Source organism: Xenopus laevis, chromosome 2L (assembly GCF_017654675.1).
Source record: "Xenopus laevis strain J_2021 chromosome 2L, Xenopus_laevis_v10.1, whole genome shotgun sequence".
In the NCBI taxonomy this organism is placed as follows: Eukaryota; Metazoa; Chordata; class Amphibia; order Anura; family Pipidae; genus Xenopus; species Xenopus laevis.
Window position 1 is genome coordinate 154935176 of NC_054373.1, and position 23462 is coordinate 154958637.

Genomic DNA, 23462 nt, shown 5'->3' on the forward strand with positions numbered 1-23462 from the left:
TTCCACCAATCAGCACTAAGTAACCCATGTGCCCACCAATCGTGATGTGGCAGAACCAGCTGTTTACCACTCAGTTGCCCATTGATTGGATGGAGTCGACCAGTGCTTGCTGTGGATTGGCTGGTCTGCATGTATGGGGGAAGATTTGCAGGCTTTTCGTTTGCAGACAGAGAGAAAGAGGGAGGGCAAAGCAGCACACATCTCCCAGGATTAACCCCTCCAACCAGGACAATGTGCAGAAAGTAAATTTCATCTGCAGCTCAAGGCAGAAGAAATGTATAAACTCATCAGATAATTTTCACACCAGCATGGTGGAGTAATCTATGGCAGGACTTTTTGTTACAATCAAAAGTTGTACTATAAAATGATCAGGGTCATCTAGGTCTTCCAAATCCACAATAATATATTCAGTATTGGACAATTTTGAATAGCTTACAACACTCCAGCAATAGTAACTGTGGCTGTGGGATAGCAGGTATAGTAGAGAGAGATGGTGCCTATAGTAACAGTGGGATAATAGTCTCTGGGAAGGGAGTGTGACTGTGGGATAGCAGGTATAGTAGAGAGAGAGATGGTGCCTATAGTAACAGTGGGATAATAGTCTCTGGGAAGGGACTGTGACTGTGGATAGCAGGTATAGTAGGGAGAGATGGTGTCTATAGTAACAGTTGGATAATAGTCTCTGGGAAGGGAGTGTGACTGTGGGATAGCAGGTATAGTAGAGAGAGAGATGGTGCCTATAGTAACAGTGGGATAATAGTCTCTGGGAAGGGACTGTGACTGTGGATAGCAGGTATAGTAGGGAGAGATGGTGTCTATAGTAACAGTGGGATAATAGTCTCTGGGAAGGGAGTGTGACTGTGGGATAGCAGGTATAGTAGGGAGAGATGGTGCCTATAGTAGCAGTGGGGATAATAGGCTCTGGGAAGGAACTGTGGCTGTGGGATAGCAAATATTGTAGGGAGAGATGGTGCCTATAGTAGCATTGGGATAATAGTCTCTGGGAAGGGACTGTGGGATAGCAGGTATAGTAGGGAGAGATGATGCATATAGTAACAGTGGATTATAGTCTCTGGGAAGGGAGTGTGGCTGTGGGATACCAGGTATAGTAGGGAGAGATTGTGCCTATAGTAACAGTGGGATTATAGTCTCTGGGAAGGGATTGTCGCTGTGGGATAGCAGGTATAGTAGGGAGAGATGGCGCCTATAGTAGCAGTGGGATAATAGTCTCTGGGAAGTAGGGTTGTCATCTGCCTGGTTTTGCCTTGGGTTTTTGAAGGGCTGCCCAGGTCAAAACTGCCTGCCTGGTTTTCAAAAATAGGAAAAGCGGGCAGGATTTCCTATGATTGATGCTGCCCCACTCCTGCTCGGATTCCACCAGGTGAAAAGGTGGCAACACTACAGGAAAGGGACTGTGACTGTGGGATAGAAGGTATAGTAGGGAGAGATGGTGCCTATAGTAACAGTGGGATAATAGTCTCTGGGAAGGGAGTGTGACTTTGGGATAGCAGGTATAGTAGGGGGAGAGATGGTGCCTATAGTAACAGTGGGATAATAGTCTCTGGGAAGGGAGTGTGACTGTGGGATAGCAGGTATAGTAGGGAGAGATGGTGTCTATAGTAACAGTGGGATAATAGTCTCTGGGAAGGAACTGTGGGATAGCAGGTATAGTAGGGAGAGATGGTGCCTATAGTAACAATGGGATAATAGTCTCTGGGAAGGGAGTGTGACTGTGGGATAGCAGGAGTAGGGAGAGATGGTGCCTATAGTAACAATGGGATAATAGTCTCTGGGAAGGGAGTGTGACTGTGGGATAGCAGGAGTAGGGAGAGATGGTGCCTATAGTAACAATGGGATAATAGTCCCTGGGAAGGGAGTGTGACTGTGGGATAGCAGGTATAGTAGGGAGGGATGGTGTCTATAGTAACAGTGGGATAATAGTCTCTGGGAAGGGACTGTGGGATAGCAGGTATAGTAGGGAGAGACGGTGCCTATAGTAGCAGTGGTATAATGGTAATGGTAGATGGATTAAAAAACAGCACAGGCAAAACATGACAATCAGTTATTTGCTTACTGATCTTTCCCTGCCCTTGCCAGGTTTTTCTAAATATGTGCCCTGCTAGAAAGGTCCAAGGCCACGAGTTCAGAGCCATTGTCATAAGAATATCCTGCAGCCAGTTAACTCATAGGAAAGCTCTCTCGTGGACAACTACTTCTCACCTCATATTTCTTGTTTACTTGTTCACCCCAGTTACAGCTTTTTCTTAAGAAGCAGAATGACAATATAAACCAAGGTGCAACATGCCAAGGGAACACTGGAAGTCACTTCTCTTTAAGACACATGTTAATGGGAGGATTCCCTTGGATCTATGTACCTTGGAGTCTAACGGAACTTTTCAATCGTTATCTTTAGCTGGGTTTGCCTGTGATTCTGTCCGGCCAGGTAACTGGCCCTTTAAAGGGGTGCAAGTGTGGGTGTAAAAGTAGAGACAGTGGCTATGACTATTTAATATTAATGGAGAGTTTCTTATTCTTATTCACATGTAAGATTGTGTTCAGAAGAATGGCATTATGAGCAATAAAGCATGGCTTTAAGGAGGATAGGTAATGTCTAACAAATTAGATTGATTTTTATGAAGTGGTTAGTTAGAAGTTGGACAGTGGGGTAATGGGGTTGCTGTAAATGCAACCGGTTTGGATTTTGCCAAAGTGTTCAGTACAGAGCCACATAAGCGCTTGCTTTCTAAGCGAAGGTCTGTTGGTCTTAAAAGTTTGTTTTATACATGGATAAGAAATTGGCTACAGGATCAGGTACAGAGGGTGGTTGTTAATGGTACATTCTCTATTTGGTTTAAGGTTCTTAGTGGGGTCCCTCAGGGCTCTGTATTGGGTCCACTTTTATTTAAATTGTTCATTAATGACTTTGGATGACACAAAACTATCCAGCCCAATTAATTCCATCCAGGATGTGGTCTCCTTGCAACATGATCTTGACAAACTGGCAGATGAGTGGCAGATGATTCAGTGTTGATAACTGTAAGGTCATGCACTTGGGATGTAAACATATATAATATTTATTTCTATTTAAATATGCAGTCACTTATACTCTTAATGGGACTGCACTAGACAAATCCATAATGGAGAAAATAACTTGGGGTCCTTGTAGAAAATACATTTGCCTGTATCAAGCAATGCCAGTCAGCAGCTGCAAGGGCAAACAAGGTCTTGAGCTGGACTAAAAGTCGTATAGATTCACTGGAGAGGGGGGTTTATTCTTCCACTGTATAGAGAGCTGGTAAGGCCCCATCTAGAATATGCTGTACAGCTTTTGACTCCAGTGCTGAAATGGGATATGATTGAATAAGAGTCCAAAGAAGGGCAATTAAACTGCTAAATGGTATGGAAAGTCTCAGCTGTAAAGAAAGAATGGCCAAGTTGGGATTGTGTATACTGGAGAAGATGTGCCTGGGGTGGTTATGATAAATACTGTATGTATAAATATCCAAGGAGACCATTTAAACTCTCTAATGCTTTATTTACCAGTAGGTCCTTCGAGCTAATACAAGGGAATCCATTCCATTTAAAAGAAAGGAGATTCCATCTAAGTATTAAGAAAGGGTTTATTACAGTGAGAGCTGTCAAGTTATGGAAATATCTCCCTGAATCAGTTGTACTGGCTGATACATTAGATAGCTTCAAGAAGGGGTTGGATGGCTTTTTAGCAAGTGAGGAAATACTGGGCTATTGAAAATATCTCTTATTAGAAAGGTGATGAAGTCAGAAAGTATTTTCCACCCTCTGAGGCAAATTGAAGAGGCTTCAGATGGACTTTGTCTGAATTAAATACCAGTAAGGGTGGCCATACACAGGCCAATAAAAGCTACCAACAGATAAAGTTGGCAACTTATTGGCCTGATCTATGGGCTTTCCTGATCGATATCTGGCTGAAAATTTGCCAGTTGTTGATCGGGCACAATTAAAATTCCCATTTGATTGAGGACTGTATCGGTTTCTTGATGCGGTTCTCAAACTCACTGCCTGCATTCCTGGCCTTGTTATCCGATCATTGGGCCCTAGGGCCCACTATTAGATCAGCCTGATATTGCCCACTCAAGCTAGGCATATCGGTGCAAGATCTGCCCATGTACTGTATGGCCACCTAAAAACAGGTTTCCTTTAGACATAAAAGATTGAACTTGATGGATTAACCTATGGCTTGCAACCCACGAATGGGTTTGTTTGGGATGGGTCTCAGTGATCCCTTTTAATAAATACGCAATTTCAGTAGAAAACAGTAATTACTGACTGGGACTAAACAAATTTCTGGCTCATGTTCCTTCTACAAATGAATTTGGGTCCAGTGAGAAAGAGACCAAGGAGCATTATGATTGGCCAGTTATTACCCAGTGGTGTAAAAACCCAGTAGAAGCATGAGACCCAAGAGCCATAAATATCCTTAAACATAACTCTTTATAATTCGTGCTTAGTGATCTAAAAATACATTAATATTTATTTATGAAAGTTCAGATAATCTTTATGCACCTTTTTCTAAACAAGCCCAACTGAATGAGCTCACAAACAAATGGAGGGATATTTTCCCTTTAATTCTGAAATTCAAATATATAACAATAGAAGGGATGTTCTCTATATGTCCTCTATATATAGATTATATATTATTGCACAGAAGAGAAATTGTATTCACAGAACTTATTCTAGTCTGCACCTTAATAAATCAGAGCGAGTCAGCGACCCAGTGAAGACTGTTGCTGTCAGTGATTAAAATGCATTGATTCTCAATAAATGATGTTGCCCATGTGAGCAAGTCCTGTGATCTCCCTTCCCTTGCACAAGCTACGGATGGCGGCAGCCAGGACTTGACATTGGGTTAGTGAGCACTGACCTTTCCATTGACTGGGTAGATCTTACGTTCTGTTTACATTCTATGACTAACAAAACTGCTAAGCAGAACCCCTGGGGAACTGGCTGGAGTGGACTGGCTCTTCCATCGAGGGGCAGGGGGAGGCAGATGGGGAGGAGGCTGAAAGGAGGAGGGGCATGATGGGCATGGGATGGGCAACCCCTAACAAATGTACATATCAGTATATGCATTTCTACTGCACTGATGTAAATACACAAATATGCTAACCTATTCCCAGACAATAAAATCAGATACCTAGTCAATCAGATCACTTCTGTTGCCCCAAACTGATCAATTGCACTATATTATTGTGCAGAGGAGCTGCCCACAAACACAGACACACAGGATTACGGTGACCCTTATAGTAACACAAACACACACCATCACACTGACACGCACTGTATTACAATGTCTCTCTGCTGTCAGTGCTATCTTTAGCTCTGACTTCATGCACTGCTGGTAGGAAGCGTCTCCCTGGCAACGCCGCAGCGTGCACTATCCCATAATACTCCCCTGCACTTGATGTCAGGTAATCATGTGACCTACAGGAAACAAACAGGAGACAACGTGTCTCAGGGGGGCTACAGTCACAAATCATCCACTGCTTGTTACAGATACACCTGCCTTGGAAAGCTGGGCACTTGCATATTCTGCATTATGTATCTAACCATCACAGATAGAGCAACCCTGTGCTTTGTCAGAGCAGGTATTAACAATCCCAGGTAATAACTGGGTGTAAATATGAGCATTTAAGCACAGTCTCAGCTGTTCTCTTGTTTAACTCCATAAAGCCCCTGAAATGCTGCCCAAATTCATTGCCTAGTACTGCCATGGTGCTATTATTTTGTGGCAAAGCACTAGTGTCCCTGTAAGTCAGACCTCTTTTTGCTGAGCTTTTCATATCCCCTACTGAAAATGTCCTTGCCCTCCCTGAGCTCAACTGCTGCGTCTCTCTTCTATTGGCTGAAAGAAAACAGTTGAATTAAGTTGTGTTTATTAAAATAGCTGTCACCTTTCTACAGTCTTTATGCCCCACTTGGCCCTTTGTCAAGATCTTAATTTATTAATGCAAAAGTGTTGCATAGCAGTGGTCAGTTAGCATTCTTTGCATGCAATGGTTTTGTATGGCAATATCAGCCAGTTATCATCCCTAACATGCAATGGTTCTTCAGGGCAATAGCGGTCAGTTACCATTCCTTACATGCGATGGCGCTGAACAACAATATCAGCCCTGTTAAAATTCCTTACATGCAATGGCACTGAATGGCAATATCAGCCAGTTACCATTCCTTACATGCAATGGTGTTGCATTGCAATATCAGTCTGTTACTATTCCTTACATGCAATGGTGCTTCAGGGCCATAGCCGTTTGTTAATTCCTTACATGCATTGGCGCTGTATAGCAATATCAGTTACCATTTTTACATGCAATAGTGCTGCATGGCAATATCAGCCTGTTACTATTCCTTTCATGCAATGGTGCTGCATGGCAATATCAGTCAGTTACTATTCCTTACATGCAATGGTGCTGCATGGCTATATCAGTCAGTTACTATTCCTTACATACAAAAGTGCTTCAGGGCAAAAGCAGCCAGTTAATTCCTTACATGCAAATGTGCTGCATGGCAATATCAGTCAGTTACCATTCTTTACCAGGTTTCCATTAACCAAATTATTTCCCCTCTATTCTTTACCAAGTTAATTTTCAGGCAAGAAAGCCACAATCTAAATATAAAGTGCACTATTGGCCAAGCATTGTCACCTCTCAGATGCTCTTCACCTTGTGGCCTCACAATGTGAGCCTTTATCTATCAAACTGACCAAATTGTAAATTCAGTTAGATGTTAGGGTAGACCCCAGCTAGACTCTACCAATGAATGCTTTGTTTCTTTAGATATCATGGGTTCTTGCCTTCCTGGAATGTTTGCTTGACTGACTCCCAGGATTTGGGCTTTTATAGGCCAATGGTCCACCCATGCAGTTGTCAGTTGATGGGAGGAATCTGACTCTTTGTGTCTCTTTAATCTACCACCCCAGTCATAAAGCATTAGGTTGGGCAGTTTTGCTTTGCACGGTAACAAAGGAAACTCTTAAAGTGGCCATAGACCAGGGGTGTCCAAACTTTTGGCTCGCAGGGCCACATTGGAAAAAGAAAAATTTGTCTGGGGCCACACATGATATACACAAACACGTTTGATTTGTAAAAGTAAAGGAAATACACAGAAAAGAAATACAATGCCAGTTGGATAACCAGATGGAGCTATACACTGTAATATGGGACACCTGGATATTAAATAGACTTATTATTATTACTAACTGGACAATGGGCAGAGTCCCCCCTCCTCCTATATCCTTTGCGACATGACGTTTCCTCGGGAACCAAACTGGGCCGCATTCATATGCATCCTGGGCCGCATTTGGCCCTCGGGCCGCAGTTTGGACACCCCTGCCATAGACGCACAGATAATATTGTACGAAACGTACGATATTTGGTGCGTGTATGGTGGGAAAAGAGCCGACTGATATTGGTCGGCTCGTCCATCGGGCTGGGCTGAAGACACCCAAACATTGGCCATTGTCAGTGCTGAATTGTCAGATACAGGTAGAATTTTTGTTTCTACCTGTATATCTACTTGTATATCTGATGATTCAGCTCTACACGTGTGTATTGAAACGAACGATCTTTCTTGGAAAGATCTTTTCCAAGAAAGATCGTAATTGTTACGTCTATGGCCACCTTGACCCATGCAACTGTAGAAAATAAGCAGGATAGTATTCCGTATTTAAAGTCACATTGGCCATACATGAGACGATAAAAGCTGCAACTAGGTCCCTCCTGCAAAAGTTGGTTCATGTATGGGGCTCTCCAACTGCCCTGCCTGACCAATATGCAGCTGTAAATCTATCAGTTTCTATATGGTCTCCATCCCAGAAATTGGTCTCCATCCCAGGTATTGGTCTCCATCCCAGGTATTGGTCTCCATAGGCTCCACTGTATGTCCTGTCATTGGCCTTCTGGACAACAATGGGACTAGCCCATTTTACCAGTTAATGAATTTCCTAATTGAGCCAAGAGTAGAGCTGGGCCAAAACATTTGGGTGCCCAAAGGCAAAAGCTTCAGCATTCAACCTACCCACTTAGTGCGTTCTCAGCTTGTTACCAAGACAGCAACCACTGCCCCCCCCATCTACTACCACCAATCCCACCTGCTGGCTTGTCTGTTGGCTGCACAGGTCCAGACTTGACGGACAGCAGAGGTATACGAAGAGTTTCCTAGCCCCCATCATCACTGCACCCTAGACACGTCTCTTCTGCCTACCTCTAGTTCTGGCCCAGAGCCAACACTCAATCTGATCTTGCCTCGTAGGCTCAGAATAGAGCCCACCCAAATGTGTGTACATTTTTCTTTTTTCATAATAGATACCAACCATACTAATAGATTTGCCCCTCATGGTAGCTCATATGAAGCACTGAAGACCTTCCTATGTATTTTTGCTTTCTAACAGCCACTCTTTACAAATTCCTATTTCAGTCTGCTCTGCATCTATCTAGTCTCCTTCCCCTCCCATACCCCACCCACACCCAGTCTTACTGCCTCCCACCTTTCCTTCTGTGTCCCCACCCTCTGCCCCCTCCCACTTCTACCCCTGCACATCCATCATCCATTTCTCCTTCCCCCATCTCGCTTGCTTTATAGACCCCTAGCCCTACCCTCTTAACAACACTGTATTGTATAATGATGTCACTGAGGTTTAGCTACAATTCACGGTTCCCCTTCACCTTCAGCTGCAAGAGACCAACCTGATATAAGGCAGGAGCCGAGAGCCCCGTTGCTGATAGGTTGCTTGGGATAACTGAGGCGGAGGGGGGCAGAGACTGATGCGAGTAACAAAAAGAGAGATGTCCTGAGTGAGTAGGAAGGGAGATGTTTGGGCAGGAGATGTATTAGGGAGAGGAACCATATACACAGGTTATAAGCCATACAGGACAGGGAGGAGAGGCACAGATATTAGAAAACATGGGGATACAAACACAAATATATATATATATATATATATATATATGTTCCAGGTTACAGAGCCAAAGGCATAAATGATGTGTATAGAGACACATAGGATACACATCACATAAATATAAACAGGCACAGAGAGTAAATAGATCACTACAGAGAGACATGTGGGATACAGAGAAAAGAGAGAGATCTGTAACTGAGCACAATAGAGAGAACTGAAGAGTCACATGGAATAGACTACAAGAGAGACACAGCATTCAGAACACAGATATAGAACATACACAGCACAGGGACAGATTGTTGTTTAGAAGAGGTTAGAGGCCATAGGGGAAATACAGAGCACAGATATAGGTAAGGCAGTGCACAAGGGCAGACATACTAGAAAGCAGAGAGACATACTGGCAGGACAGCACAGGAGGCACCAATCTTAAAGAGCAAAGAGGGATATAAGTGGTAGACTGCTTAGACTGGTGTATGTGTGAGAGCAGAGAGACATATAGGGCAGGTTGAATAGAGGGGATAATATATATACTAGAGAACAATTAAGAAATGGGATAGTGGAGGAGATCGAGGGCTGGGGCAATAGGTCGGAGAAAGTCAGGACAAGTTGTAGGAAGGGACTAATAATAATGCACAGATATCAGAGAGCACAGAGAGGGGTAAAGGTTTTGGGTTTAAGAACAGAGAGAGGCCAATACAAATATTGTGGCAGGACAAGCAGGTACATGTGAGGTAGAGGGGCAGCAGATACTGTAGGAGGGGCGGTATATAGAAAGACTGTATAGAGGAGAGAGCACAGTGAGTGGATACACTAGTAGCAGGGGCTACTCTCTCTAGTACACGGGGCACTAAGTACATAGTATAGAGCGCGGCTAGAGCTGCAGAGGGATCAGGCGGCGGAACAGTTGGAAAGCGGAGATTAGGGGACAGCGTGGGAGGGAGGAGGGGGCGCAGCCGCCGGTCAGCGTATGGGGGGGGGGGTGAAGATCAGCTGAGCAGCCGGCGGGGAGGTTCCCTGTGTGCGACAAATCCATGGGCTGCTGGACAGGTAGGGACTCGGCTCTGTCTGGGAATCGGGCGCTGACTGAGTGTATGGGCAGCTGGCGCTGTGTGTGGGGAATATTAGTCCGTCTGTATATGGAGAGATGGATGGAGTCCTGACTCCTGCCAGTAATGCACATGAATCGGCTGCAGGGAGCGACTGATCGCACATTGTGCCGTGTTGTTGTTATTATATAGCGCGGCGCTGTGTGACTGGTGGAGAGATGACTGTCCGTGTACATCGGCTCATTAATGGAGATGTAATTATGTATGGCAGCACTCAGGTGAGCTCTTGTGCAAGAGCACGTGTGTGGGACTGTGTGTAGAGCTTGTGGCTAATGGGATGTGTAATATGTGTAATATGTGTAATGGTGTACAGGTGTGATAGTATGCTTAGCGCTGTGCACATCTCTGCTCAGTATAGTATAATAGCTCAGTATCATACTTAAGTATAATAACTCAGTATAATAGGTCAGTATAGTATAATAGGTCAGTATAATAGATCAGTATAATCGCTGTTAGTGCTGATTGGCAGGTTCAGATTGTGGGTAAAGGCAATGTTGGGTTAATGTGTGGCTTCTGCCCAGCACTGTGTTTATGCTCCATATAATGGATCCCAGCACGGGCAACATGGGAACTGTATTATGTTTGAGCTCCTTACAGGAACATGCTCAGGCTCAGCGATGTGTTTCTGTTGCTGGAACCGGTGTTTATTCTTCATGTAGTAAAATACTCGAGGCTCTGTTTGTTGTGTGTGTTTAGTTTCCATATTGTGTGTTGATAGAATACTGTGCTGTGTGGGTGACAGTGTCGGAAGCTGTGTTTTTGCTCCATACACCGATGTCTGACTACTGCTGCTGGGAACCCTGGGTTCATATTCCAAATATTGGATCCGTATAGTCTGAGCTGTAAGGTTGTTACAATCCTTGGGTTCTTCTCCATGTGTGGCTCAGTATAGTCTGGGCTGTCTGGGTCCTGCAAGTTGTGTTTATGCCACACAGAGTGGATTCCAATACTAGGGCTTGTGTGGGTGCTGACAGTGCTCTAATGTGTTTTTAATCCATATAGTAGATAAATGTACTCTGGATTGACTGCTAGGGAATTGGGATGTTTTTGTAGGGATGACTAGTTATATCACTCTCATCTTATAACTGTGCTCTTATCCTATAGCTGCGCTCTTCTTATCTTATAGCAGCGCTCTTATCCTATAGCTGCGCTCTTCTCATCTTATAGCAGCGCTCTTATCCTATAGATGCACTCTTAACATCCTATAGCTGCACTTTTCTCATCTTATAGCTGCGCTCTAATCCTATAACTGCGCTCTTCTCATCCTATAGCTGCGCTCGTCTGCCTTGATAGTTGCTGTTTGAGCAAATAGTTCTTACCCCCTCATTCTGATGCCGTGAATTTCCTGTGTGCGCTGCCTATGGCCCTAGTTACACTAAGATCAGTCAATGAGGATGTTACACAGAATGTTGAATACCTTTCTTCCTATTTACACCGTATGTCATACCGTTCTTTAGATATTTGCCTTGATTTACAAAATAAGCCCAGTTGCATGTTACTGTTTATGCAGGAGGGATAGAGTGTTGTATAAATGCAGATTATTTCCTGTATGATCCGTAGTCCTGCACTTATAATGAGGTGCTGAGCTAAAGCAGAATGCTAGCAGTGGGGAAATATATACACCATATTTCTCTAACACTTATGTTTCCTATTCAGCAAAACAGTTCTTTACCCAATGAAAGCTAGCTGGAATGCCCACTTAATATATTTTCCAGTCAACACAAGATGGGCTTTCACAGTCATCAGTAGTGTTAGACACCTATAGTTATATCCCCTCAAAATCCACCCTGTGTATTCTGAGCTAGCTTTCCCCCAGTCTAGCTCCCTTTGTATAACCGCTGGCTGCCTACTTGCTTGCTCAGCTTTCTGGCATTGACCTGATATGTAAGGAAAAATCAGGTCTGTGTCAGATCACTGACAAAATCTGATATCTCAGTGCAGGGGCTGCAGTAACTAGACAGGGTTGTGCATCTATCTGTGTATATGTGCTATCTAGCTGTCCATGTGTCTATAGGTTACAATATGTCTCATGAAGATATTAGAGGTCACAAAGGAGTCCCAGGGTCATATAAAGAATGTGTGCAAAGGGTGTTTCTTTTGACGTTGAAGTAAACAGGGCTAAAATATGGAGGATATATATGTATATATACACATGTGTTTTAAAACACACCACTTATATATTCTTTTTTTAAAGCAATATACATGTATTTGTTAAGCTTACTTTATTTCTTGATGAGTACCTGGTAATACTCTTGGTAGGTTTTGTAGTGATGTATACAACTTTAAAATCCTTGCACGTGGCACTACGACATTACATAACTGTCAATTGCATTTTCATTGCAGAACTGACATTGGGAAACTAGACACCACTGTGTGATTTTGGCAGTTTATTTGCTGCACCATATGCAATGGCTTGTCTACATGAAACACGCACTCCCTCACCTTCCTTTGCTGGTTTGCTATCAGATGGACCCATTCGCCGCCTGGATATTGATACCCCTCCTGGCTGTACCCCTGAGCAAGAACTGACACCCACACAATGTGTCCTTCGTGGTATGGTGCGATCTGAGGGGGGCTCTCCTCACAATGATGACTGTACAACCCCCCTCACGCACAGTGTGTCCTCGGACCCACAAAAGGCTGAAGACAGGGGTGGAGGGGGTGCAGCAGATTGTCCTTTAGAAGACAGACCATGTCGGGCATTGGGCGAAGGCCGTATGCAGTGTCAAGCAGGGGTTGGCTTTCTCGGAGGGCTTTTTGGATGTCTGAGACCCGTCTGGGCAATGATTGGAAAAACCTATTCAACAGAACACAAGCAGGGAGAAGGTGAGTGCAGGGGGCAAAAACAGGAGATGCTGAATATACAGAGGGGTAGGGAAGAAAAAGAGAAAATAGGGTGAAGTTTTTGGGAAGCCAACTGATGGAGCCCTGAACCAGAAAGACTTTAGAATCAGAAAATAAAAGGCAAATTAAAAACATTATTAGCCATTAAGACCAAGACCCTTCCCTAAATCCCAAGCTGAAGTCATTAGCTGAAATTCCAGTAGCAGCTTTTGAGGAGCAGTTACTTATATAATATATATAATATTACTATAATATTCTGATTTCCCACCACGCTTAGTGCACCCAAAGTTGGCTACCGTTATGCATTCAGAAATACTTGGCATTCACTTTATTTTCCCTTTCCAAGATCCATGGGAGGTTCCATTTGAAGAAATCCAAGACCTGCAGTGGGTGGGCAGTGGAGCCCAAGGAGCCGTCTTCCTTGGGAAATTCCATGGTGAAGAAGTGGCTGTAAAGAAAGTGCGAGATATTAAAGAAACAGACATCAAACATCTCCGCAAGCTAAAACATCCTAACATCATCACCTTCAAGTGAGTACAGATGAGGTCTCTGTGCTTTTATAATATAATAAAGTACTGTGAACAGATATTCCCTGTACTGTAAAAAATATATTTAAGCAAGAGCTGCCATTCTGGTCAACCATCTTAATAATACTTAGATGTAATAAAATGGCCATATACTATTTCCTGCAGAGGCCATATGCAGAGATGGAATGTTTTAAAAGTGCAATATATTTTATGTTTTGCTGTATAAAGCTTATCCGATTCCCGCACCTTTGTGTATATATATTGCCCAACACAGGGAGTCTTAGTGGACAAGTCTGGGTTTGGCAGATGCCAGGAGAACGCGACACACCTGAAGGCAAAATAATAATCTATTACAAGGTTTGGGCTAGAGCCCCTGCTCCTAGTAAAAGCAAACTTTAACACTACAGAGAACTGTACTGTGCAGCAATAATCTTGACAATCCTGCTTTGTGGCAACAATATGGGGAAAGCCCATTCCTGTTTCAGCACATTAATGCCCCCATGCACAAAGCAAAATCTGTATATAAATGGCTTGCTGAAGGGGGGTGAACTGCAATATAGATGATTGATAGATAGATAGATAGATAGATAGATAGATAGATAGATAGATAGATAATATAGTGAATAAAGTACCTATTGTAAAGTATAAGGATATTATAAGTTACCGAGGAGTTCCATGACCATAGAAAACATGAGGCCGAATCCTCTGTCAATGTATCTATTTTTGAAAAATAAAAGAGATTATAAAAAAAAAAAGAAAACATGAGGCCGAAAATCCACATATTTTGCAATGGAGGTACATTATTTATTATAATACACAAGTTTCAGTGAGTCGTGTGGCAGAAATGACATCACTAAGCTCTGATTATAACCAATGACATCATAAGCACCGTTTATAAGAATTTACAGGATATTCATGGCTCTTGTGTATTATAAAGATAAAATTATCTCCAAACTTCCTTCCAAGTTATGTTCTTACTAATGCGTTTGTGGCTTTTCTTGCAGGGGTGTGTGCACACAAGCTCCCTGTTACTGCATCCTTATGGAATTCTGTGCCCAGGGGCAACTGTATGAAGTCTTGCGTGCTGGGAGAAAGGTTACCCCCTCCATATTAGTAGACTGGTCCATGAGCATCGCTGGTGGAATGAACTACTTACATCTCCATAAAATAATCCACCGTGACCTCAAATCACCTAAGTAAGTGTCTATTTTATGCCTCAGCTTTAAGGGTGTCAATTGGAATGGCCCCCCCTAATGTTTTGTGGGCATATGGTTTTGGCAGACTGTGGTGGTTTATTGCACCCAAAATTCCAAGTATTTTACAGGTTGATGTGGTGAGTGCAGCAAGTGACTACTTTTCCACTTTAGGAAGCTAAACAATCTTCAGCACTTCAGCTCTCACCAAACATGGCCAGTCTTCGGCCTCAAGGGCCAAGGGTCTGTCTACCATATTTATACAGGCATGGAATCCGTTATCCAGAAACCTGTTATCCAGAAAGCTCTGAATTACAGAAAGTCCGTCTCCCATAGACTACAGTTTATCAAAATAATCGTAATTATTAAACATGATTGCCTTTTTCTTTGTAATAATAAAACAATACCTTGTAATGGATCCAAACTAAGATATAATTAATCCTTATGGGAGGCAAAACAGTCTTATAGGATTTATTTAATGTTTAAATTATTTTCTAATAGATTAGATCTGTTATCCAGAAAACCCCAGGTCCTGAGCATTCTGGATAACAGGTCCCATACCTGTACTTCACCTTACGCATTAGCACTAAATATTAGGATAACTAAAACATTAGCTTTATACCCCTGCAGCATAAAAAAATCAAAAAGTTGTGTGAGCTCCTCAAAGTAAATTGAACAGTTATGGCATTATGTAATAAAAGGCACTAAGGGGTCTGTTTACTAATCTGACTTTAAGTTTCCGCATGTTATCGCTGAGAATATTTTTCCGCAAGAATAATTGCAGCGACTAAATTTACTAAACAGCGATGAGCTCAGAAGTCATTGCGATCACTTGCGGTAACAAACGTTAACGAACCATCTTACGTTAGCGGTAATTTTAGCGGATTTTCTGACGACAAATTAAGTTTTTCCGAATATTTATGCTATAAAATAGTCTTATTTTAGGCGGTTATTATGGCAATTTTTACTTTGACATTTATGACCAGAAATGCATCTTCAAAACTCATAAACTTTATTGACTGATGATTATACCATCCAACAACATTACCAGTGTAACACCAAACATGTATGTATCATATAAACCCTTCTGCCAATAGAATCATATGAACAAGAAATCATACCAGTCAATCTCTTTGCTTCATAGAAATGCACAGTTTAATGTAGCCAATCACAATGAAACCAAAAAAGCTGACGAATCCTTAGACTGTGATGCCCGCTGCCAATAATACACCTCTGAGCTGAACATGCTGCTGTTGCAACAGATAGAAGCAGAAGCCCAAGCATCATGTCAGCAATAGCTACAGATCTCTCTCCTGTCAGCAAAGTATGATGGGTAAAAAAAAAGGGATATTTCCTGCCCCTTGAAAATTTTCTGGCGAAAAAATACATTTACACCACTACATAGGTGGCGGTAAAATTTTGCGAATATTCTTGCGTAAATTTTGTCTTTTGCACATTTCGCTGTTTAATAAACCAGGCGCTAATGTGTACGTATTGTTATTTTCATCGAATGCGATAACTGGCGAAAACATATTTTTGTGCAAGAAAATTTGCAAATTTACATTTACCGCAGGTTAGTCAACTGGCGGAAACATATTTGGCGACAAATTTGTCTATATTTTGTGCGCATATTTTTACCGCGCCTTAGTAAACAGACCCCTGTGTAACACATAGCAACCAATCAGCAGGTAGTATTTCTTGGTCACCTTTTCAAATGCTAACATCTTATTAGTTGCTATGGGTTACTGCTCCTGGGCAAACTTAGGGCCTTATATTACATATGGGGGTATGTGCCTAATTGGCCACTTACTCATAGAGTAAGTGCCCCGTTAGGCACGAAACACTTTAGGCTGTTTGCTATGTCCTAACTAATAAACTAGAGTTTTATTTGTATAACTACTGTTTGATTTACATCGAGGAGCTCACAAACCTCAGTATATCTACTTTAATTACTAACTACAATTTCATATATGACTATTTTTGTGGGAGCAACTGAAATACCAAATCTTCCTTACTATATTAAATATGCCTGCTGCACAATCTCCTACACACAGCAGTCCTAGGCATCTTATGGTATGACACTCCTAATCGAAGCCCCTTACTTTATGGGTCTGGTTAGAATCAAGTGACCATCTATTGATATGCTTGGGAGTGCAATGTCAGGACACAACCGATTGAAACAGAGAACTGAGCTGTATGATGGTTTTCTGCTCACATTTAAGGCACCAATTAGGAACCCCCCTTATTCCCCTCAGAAGCAAGGTGACTGCACAATACTCAAGATTGCAAATTCAGCATGTTACTTTGGCAATTCCAGTTAATTATGGGCATTTAAGAAATCCTGTGCTATCTCTGCTTGCGATCAGTATGTATAACTATTAAGTTAATGCAATTGTTGCTGCCAGCCTGTGTACAACTGTGTCATTTATTTATCTCTGTCAATTAGTTCAGCTATCTGCCTGTATCTTCAACAGCTGCTAATCCCCATTTTATCTGCAGATAAGGCTGGTAACGCCAGAGATACACAGATTATGGCCCATGTACTATAAGGAGTGTGTCTAAATCACATTCAATCCTTTGTCACCTACAGCATGCTCATCACCTATGATGACTTGGTGAAAATTTCTGACTTCGGTACCTCCAAGGAATTGAATGACAAGAGCACCAAGATGTCCTTTGCGGGTACAGTTGCTTGGATGGCACCAGAAGTGATACGAAATGAGCCTGTTTCCGAGAAGGTGGATATTTGGTGAGTGCCCAGTGAATGTAAGGCTTAACCTAGACAGGGAGTTTGACCACATTTGTCCTGACAGAGGTTTCCAGGCATCAGAACATTGTCAGTGCTGCTGAAACATGGGAACATTATGGGGATGTTCGACAAGATTCCCATGAGACACATGAATCCTAGACCAGTTTCTATTAGGGATGCACCGAATCCAGGATTCGGTTCGGGATTCGGCCTTTTTCAGCAGGATTCGGCCGAATCCTTCTGCCCAGCCGAACCGAATCCTAATTTGCATATGCAAATTAGGGGCGGGAGGGAAATTGCATGACTTTTTGTCAGAAAACAAGGAAGTAAAAAATGTTTTCCCCTTCCCACCCCTAATTTGATTCGGTGCATCCCTAGTTTCTATATCCCCAAAAATTCACAAGCATCCTTGTATTGTCCCATCCAGCTAATATCTGGACCTGATGAGTCTCTTCAAGTGGAAATGGCTGGTCCCATCTCTGTACCATTACCTGATGCCATGTCAGTAGATGTAGTGCCTTTCAGGCAGATCAGCACAGCCCTTAAAGGAACAGTAATGTCAAAAAATAAAAGTGTTTTAAAGTAATGAAAATATAATGCAGTGTTGCCCTGCACTGGTAAAACTGCTGTGTTTGCTTAAGAAACACTACTATTGTTTATATAAATAAGCTGCTGTGTAGCAATGGGGGCAGCCATTCAAAGGAGAAAAGGCTCGGGTTACGCAGCAGTTAGCAAATAAGCTCTGTCTGTCTAATGGTGATATCTGTTATCCATTATTTAACCTGTGTCATATAGCCGTTTTTCAATTTCCGCCATTGCTCCACAGCAGCTTGTTTATATGAACTATAGTAGTGTTTCTGAAGCAAACAGATCAGTTTTACCAGTGCAGGGCAACACTACATGATATTTTCATTACTTTAAAACACTTAAATTTTTTGGTGTTACCGTTCCTTTAAAGCTGGACTTTCTAGACATGTCCCTAGTTTTTCACATAATCTGGCAATTTTAGGTCTTAGATATGGCACTTATTTATGGCAACATTTTCCCCAATGCCTGTATACAGTTTTCCCAATGTAACTGTTAGTAAATAAACCATGCTTTAATTGTGTTTCATTTATTATGCATCAGCTCTCCAAGGATTTCATGGTCCACGGATTGCAGATAACAAACAGCATTGTGTCTAGACATATATATAACTTTTAATGAAGCAAGCTGGGCAAATGAACACATCGTCCCCCTAATTGGATATCTGCATAGTATCAATGGATACTCACTGGCACCAGATTCCTCTTCCATGTCTAACATACAGACCAACAACATCGCAGGCAGATTGACCCTATTAAATGATCAAACGTTTGAATGTTATTCTGTCTTTTATAAGTGTTTAGCACCTTATGGTGAGAAGCAAAGTTTAGGGGAACCATAAAGCATTCCCCTTAAATAACCACAATAAGTTGCTTCCCTGCTAAATCTTCAGCCAGGAATCTGGCTCTCAGTACTGACAGTGTTTTTTGTATCTAGTATGTGCATGACAACAACAGACTTGATCCCCTAGGAAAGCCCAGATCATCAGATTCCTTCCTGAAAGATAATGTGTAATCAGTGGTGAATGCTTATTGGCTGTTCCAGTTATTTGTGTGAGGCCAACCTGAAAGCCAGTTAGAGTGACTTTTAGGGTGAACCCATAATTGGTGGCCTAGATACTCTTGGAACTGTAGATTTATGATGTATACAACAATATTCTTATATATCTGTATTTTTTGTATGATGTAAGGGGACCCCAATAAAATATTTGTTCAAAGAGGGGATTCAGTCACACTATCTAGGAAATAAAAAGTTCACACACTGATTACCAGTGAAGCCAGGTAACGGTGTCTTGGAAGTAAAGAATATTATTTCCTCTTCACTTGTAACCTAGGTGTTGTTGCACTACGACTCCCTTCCCATGTAGAGTACTTTGCTTAAGGGTCAGTTGACTGACAGGAATCCAGACTAACAACAGTGAGAGTGTTCTCTCTGATTAAATTAAACCTTATATTGAATAGTTTAGCAATTCCTTTATGGACCCATCAAATAATCATAGTGATGTGGCATGGAGGGATTGCCTTGCATTCTGTATAAGTGACATCCTATCCTGTAAATCTCATGTGTTGGACATTCTGCTGAACATTAAGCTGCTGGTTCCTCCATCGATGGAGCTCTTAGGAAACTGCTTCTTGGGGGAAATGACGTGCTGGCATCTGGCAGATTGTCTAGTCAGAGGGTCCAGAGAGCCCACGACCTGCTATTTCCACCTCATTAAATGAGTCATTTTTTCCAATAAGTGCGCAGAAGCAGAATGCCAGGGTGAAGGGTAAAGGGATGAAGTGAATTATTGAAAATATCTTAAATAGTTGCATAATATTGCATTATAGCCTGGATTTCCCCTGAAAAATGAATACAATGCACAGACTAACAGGTATTTAATGGGATTATGTTTAGCTGGTAATAATGTCAGTTTTTACTTTTTAGCTGATGTTGATGGAGGTTTGATATATTTTGGATGACTGTAGCATTTTCATATCTACATTGTATTCTGGTGTAATGCACATATTCGTATTCTGTTTGTAGCTCTATATGCTCTGTATATTGATGTGGCAAATGATTGTGGGATGTGATCAATACATTTTGTTTGTGTATGCATTGCCCCAGGTACAACTATTGTACTTTGCACCCGGTGTCAGTTGCACAGAGCATATTATACTAAGAAATCAAACAGAGTCACATCTTTCCTATGAGCCTCTAGTTGGACAGGCTTGCCCTAGGAATTCATCACACTTAACTTTCATTTTCATTGGCTGCCTTATATCCTAAATGACTTTTAAATTGTAAATGCAACTCAATTAAATTTGTGTTACTGCCATAGCATTTTGTGTATGGAAACAGGTGCTAACCTAATTTCATACCTTTCAGCACTTGCTAACTTGTTAAATGAACCCAGGCTTCTGTGACTGATCTTATTGACCCTATTTTGTGACAATTTTAGAACACATTAGTAATAATCATGCTGCAGTATTAATACATTAGTAATAATCATGCTGCAGTATTAATACATTAAAAGATACAATATCAATACAGGTATAGGATCCCTTATCCGGAAACTCGATATCCAGAAAGCTCCGAATTACGGAATGGCTGTCTACCATAGACCCCATTTTATCCAAATAATACAAATTTTTTAAAATGATTTCCTTTTTCTCTGTAATAATAAAACAGTAGCTTGTACTTGATCCCAACTAAGATATAATTAATCCTTATTGGAAGCAAAACCAGCCTATTGGGTTTATTTAATGTTTAGATGAATTTGTAGTAGACAAATTATGGAAAGATCCGTTATCCGGAAAACCCCAGGTCCCGAGCATTCTGGATAATAGGTCCCATACCTGTAGTAATGGTGCAGGAATTATATATTTTACAGTACAATAGTAATTGTCTTCAAACATGGATTATATTGCCCATTAAATAGAGTTATTTGGGAAACAGCATTCCTTTATATAAATGGGTTTAGAAAGGGTTTCCAGATAAAAGATCTCCTGTTTCATTCTTAGACTTCTGACATTGTGTTTGTTTCCTATAACATCATTATTGAATTAAGCATAAGGGCAGACACAGAAGAGCTTTTGCAAGTGGTTGAGCTTCAAGGTTGTTTGTTGAAGCCCGTTCCCCCACCTCCAGGTTATTCTTCGTTTGTAAAGCTGGCCATAGATGCAAAGATCCGATCGTACGAATCATCGTACGATCGGACTTTCCCATCTCCCGACCCGCCACTAACCATTCAGATCACTGAAAATCGTACGATCGGCAATACACGGAGAGATATTATCGGCAGCCGACAGAAATTTTCTAACCTGTCCGATCGACCAAACGACCGATGTTCGGGACTCTCCACACACGGTCCGAATATCGTACGAATCCTCGATTCGTACGATCAGATCTTTGCGTCTATGGCCAGCTTAACAAGGAACAAGAGTTTACAGGAGCAGCAGGGCTGGATTTACATAGTGGCCGCCCCTAGGCCCCAGGAGCAATGGGGATTGGTGCATGGGAAATTTAATAAAATGATTGTATCTCCAGCATGCCGCCCTAGGCCCGAGCCTAGATGACCTTTCCACAGAAACTATTATCCCACTGTAACTATAGGCACCATCTCTCCCTACTATACCTGCTATCCCACAGTCACACTCCCTTCCCACAGACTATTATCCACTGTTACTATAGACATCATCTCTCCCTACTATACCTGCTATCCCACAGTCACACTCCCTTCCCAGAGACTATTATCCACTGTTACTATAGACACCATCTCTCCCTACTATACCTGCTATCCCACAGTCACACTCCCTTCCCAGAGACTATTATCCCACTGTTACTATAGGCACCATCTCTCCCTACTATACCTGCTATCCCACAGTCACACTCCCTTCCCAGAGACTATTATCCCACTGTTACTATAGGCACCATCTCTCCCTACTATACCTGCTATACCACAGCCACAGTCACTTCCCAGAGACTATTATCCCACTGTTACTATAGACACCATCTCTCCCTACTATACCTGCTATCCCACAGTCACACTCCCTTCCCAGAGACTATTATCCCACTGCTAAACAGTATAGTACCCAGTGTTTGGATTGCCCTAATCACAGCTGAGTGTGTGGGCAGGGCCGGATTTACATAGTGAGCGTCCCTAGGCCCACTAACGTTCGTCACCCCCTGTCCCCTCCAGGGGGACCAGAGCAATGGGGATTGGGGCACGGGAAATTTAAAAAATGATTGTATCTCCAGCACATCCCCAGTGTTTTTGAACCAATGTGAGTGTGGTTGGGCAGCATGCCGCCCCCCCTAAAATCCTGCCGCCCTAGGCCCGGGCCTAGGTGACCTTTCCACAAATCCGGGCCTGAGGAGCAGTTAGGTTCCTGACCATGTTAATCATATATGAAAAGTGAAAAAGTTCCATATAGTGGCAATCAAAAAACAGGTATAGAATCCATAATCTGAAACCCATTATCCAGAAAGCTCAGAATTATGGGAAGGCCACCTGCCATAGACTACGTTTTAATCAGATAATCAAAATTTTCAATATTTTTTTCTCTGTAATAACAAAACAGTACCTTGTACTTAATCCCAACTAGGATACCATTAATCAATTGGGAATTAACTAGGATAGAATTAATCTAAACAATTCTATTGGGTTTAATTAACATATGAATATTTTTTTTAGTAGACTCAAGGTATAGAGATTATGGAAAGATCCCTTATGTAGAAAACCTCAGGTCCTGCGCATTCTGAATAACGGGTCTCATACCTGTGATAATAAGTGCCCTCGTTTACTGGGAAATGCCATACAAATTCTACATTGTTTACTGACTTACAATTGGTCATTGTAATATAAAATGCAAAATAATATTAGTTCTGCTCATGAACATTATCACAAGGCGGAGTACTAAGTGTCAAGACCAGGGGCCCGTCCTACCGTCAGGGGCCACTAGCTCTTTAGTTTAAGTTTAGTGATTGATTTATTGAACCTGATTAAACCGTTGCTAGGTTAAAGAGGCAAGCAAAACAAAGTTTATATCATTGTCCCCAGCACAAGAAAGCAAATGATTCGTTTGACAAATTATAGGTAAAATATGAAAACAAATACCAAGGGAACCAAGAGTATCTGTTGTGAAGGATAAATGACACAAGAATGGAATGCTGGAGGCTTAGAATGGAAGGGGAATGAAAGGGGTTGTTAAATGATTCTGCAGGATAGAGGCCATTGGTCAGTTCTGTTATTGCTGTTAAAAGATAAGAGAGGAAACAAGCTTTGGTCTTTCCTCAATCTGCCACCTCTTTCCTTGTTATTTGTTTTCTTTCTTCCCAAACTATTCTTATTATCCCTTTTGTGTGATCACTTCAATCACTGACTCACTTTAATCTGTGAAGTGGGGGCATTATCCCTGGTACGGGGGGGGGCAGTGTTTCTATGGAGACAAGACATATGATGGTGGGGGATTACTGCCCATCTGTCAGAGTGTGACCTCTCCCTTCAGAGGGCACCATCACATTATATTGCACACTGATGACACA

General features: G+C 42.0%; 1 protein-coding gene across 4 annotated transcripts in view; it reads left to right on the forward strand.

Annotated features, from left to right (window-relative positions):
• map3k12.L (mitogen-activated protein kinase kinase kinase 12 L homeolog) overlaps positions 1-23462 on the forward strand; it is a 60840-nt gene that overhangs the window by 20367 nt on the left and 17011 nt on the right. For 2 of the 4 annotated variants that reach the window (XM_018244718.2, NM_001172187.2), the window contains 4 exon segments: positions 12382-12864; positions 13229-13412; positions 14414-14605; positions 17193-17351. In XM_018244718.2, coding sequence (XP_018100207.1) covers positions 12447-12864; positions 13229-13412; positions 14414-14605; positions 17193-17351 — 953 coding nt within the window. In that variant the 5' untranslated portion in view covers positions 12382-12446. 4 annotated transcript variants of the gene reach the window in all.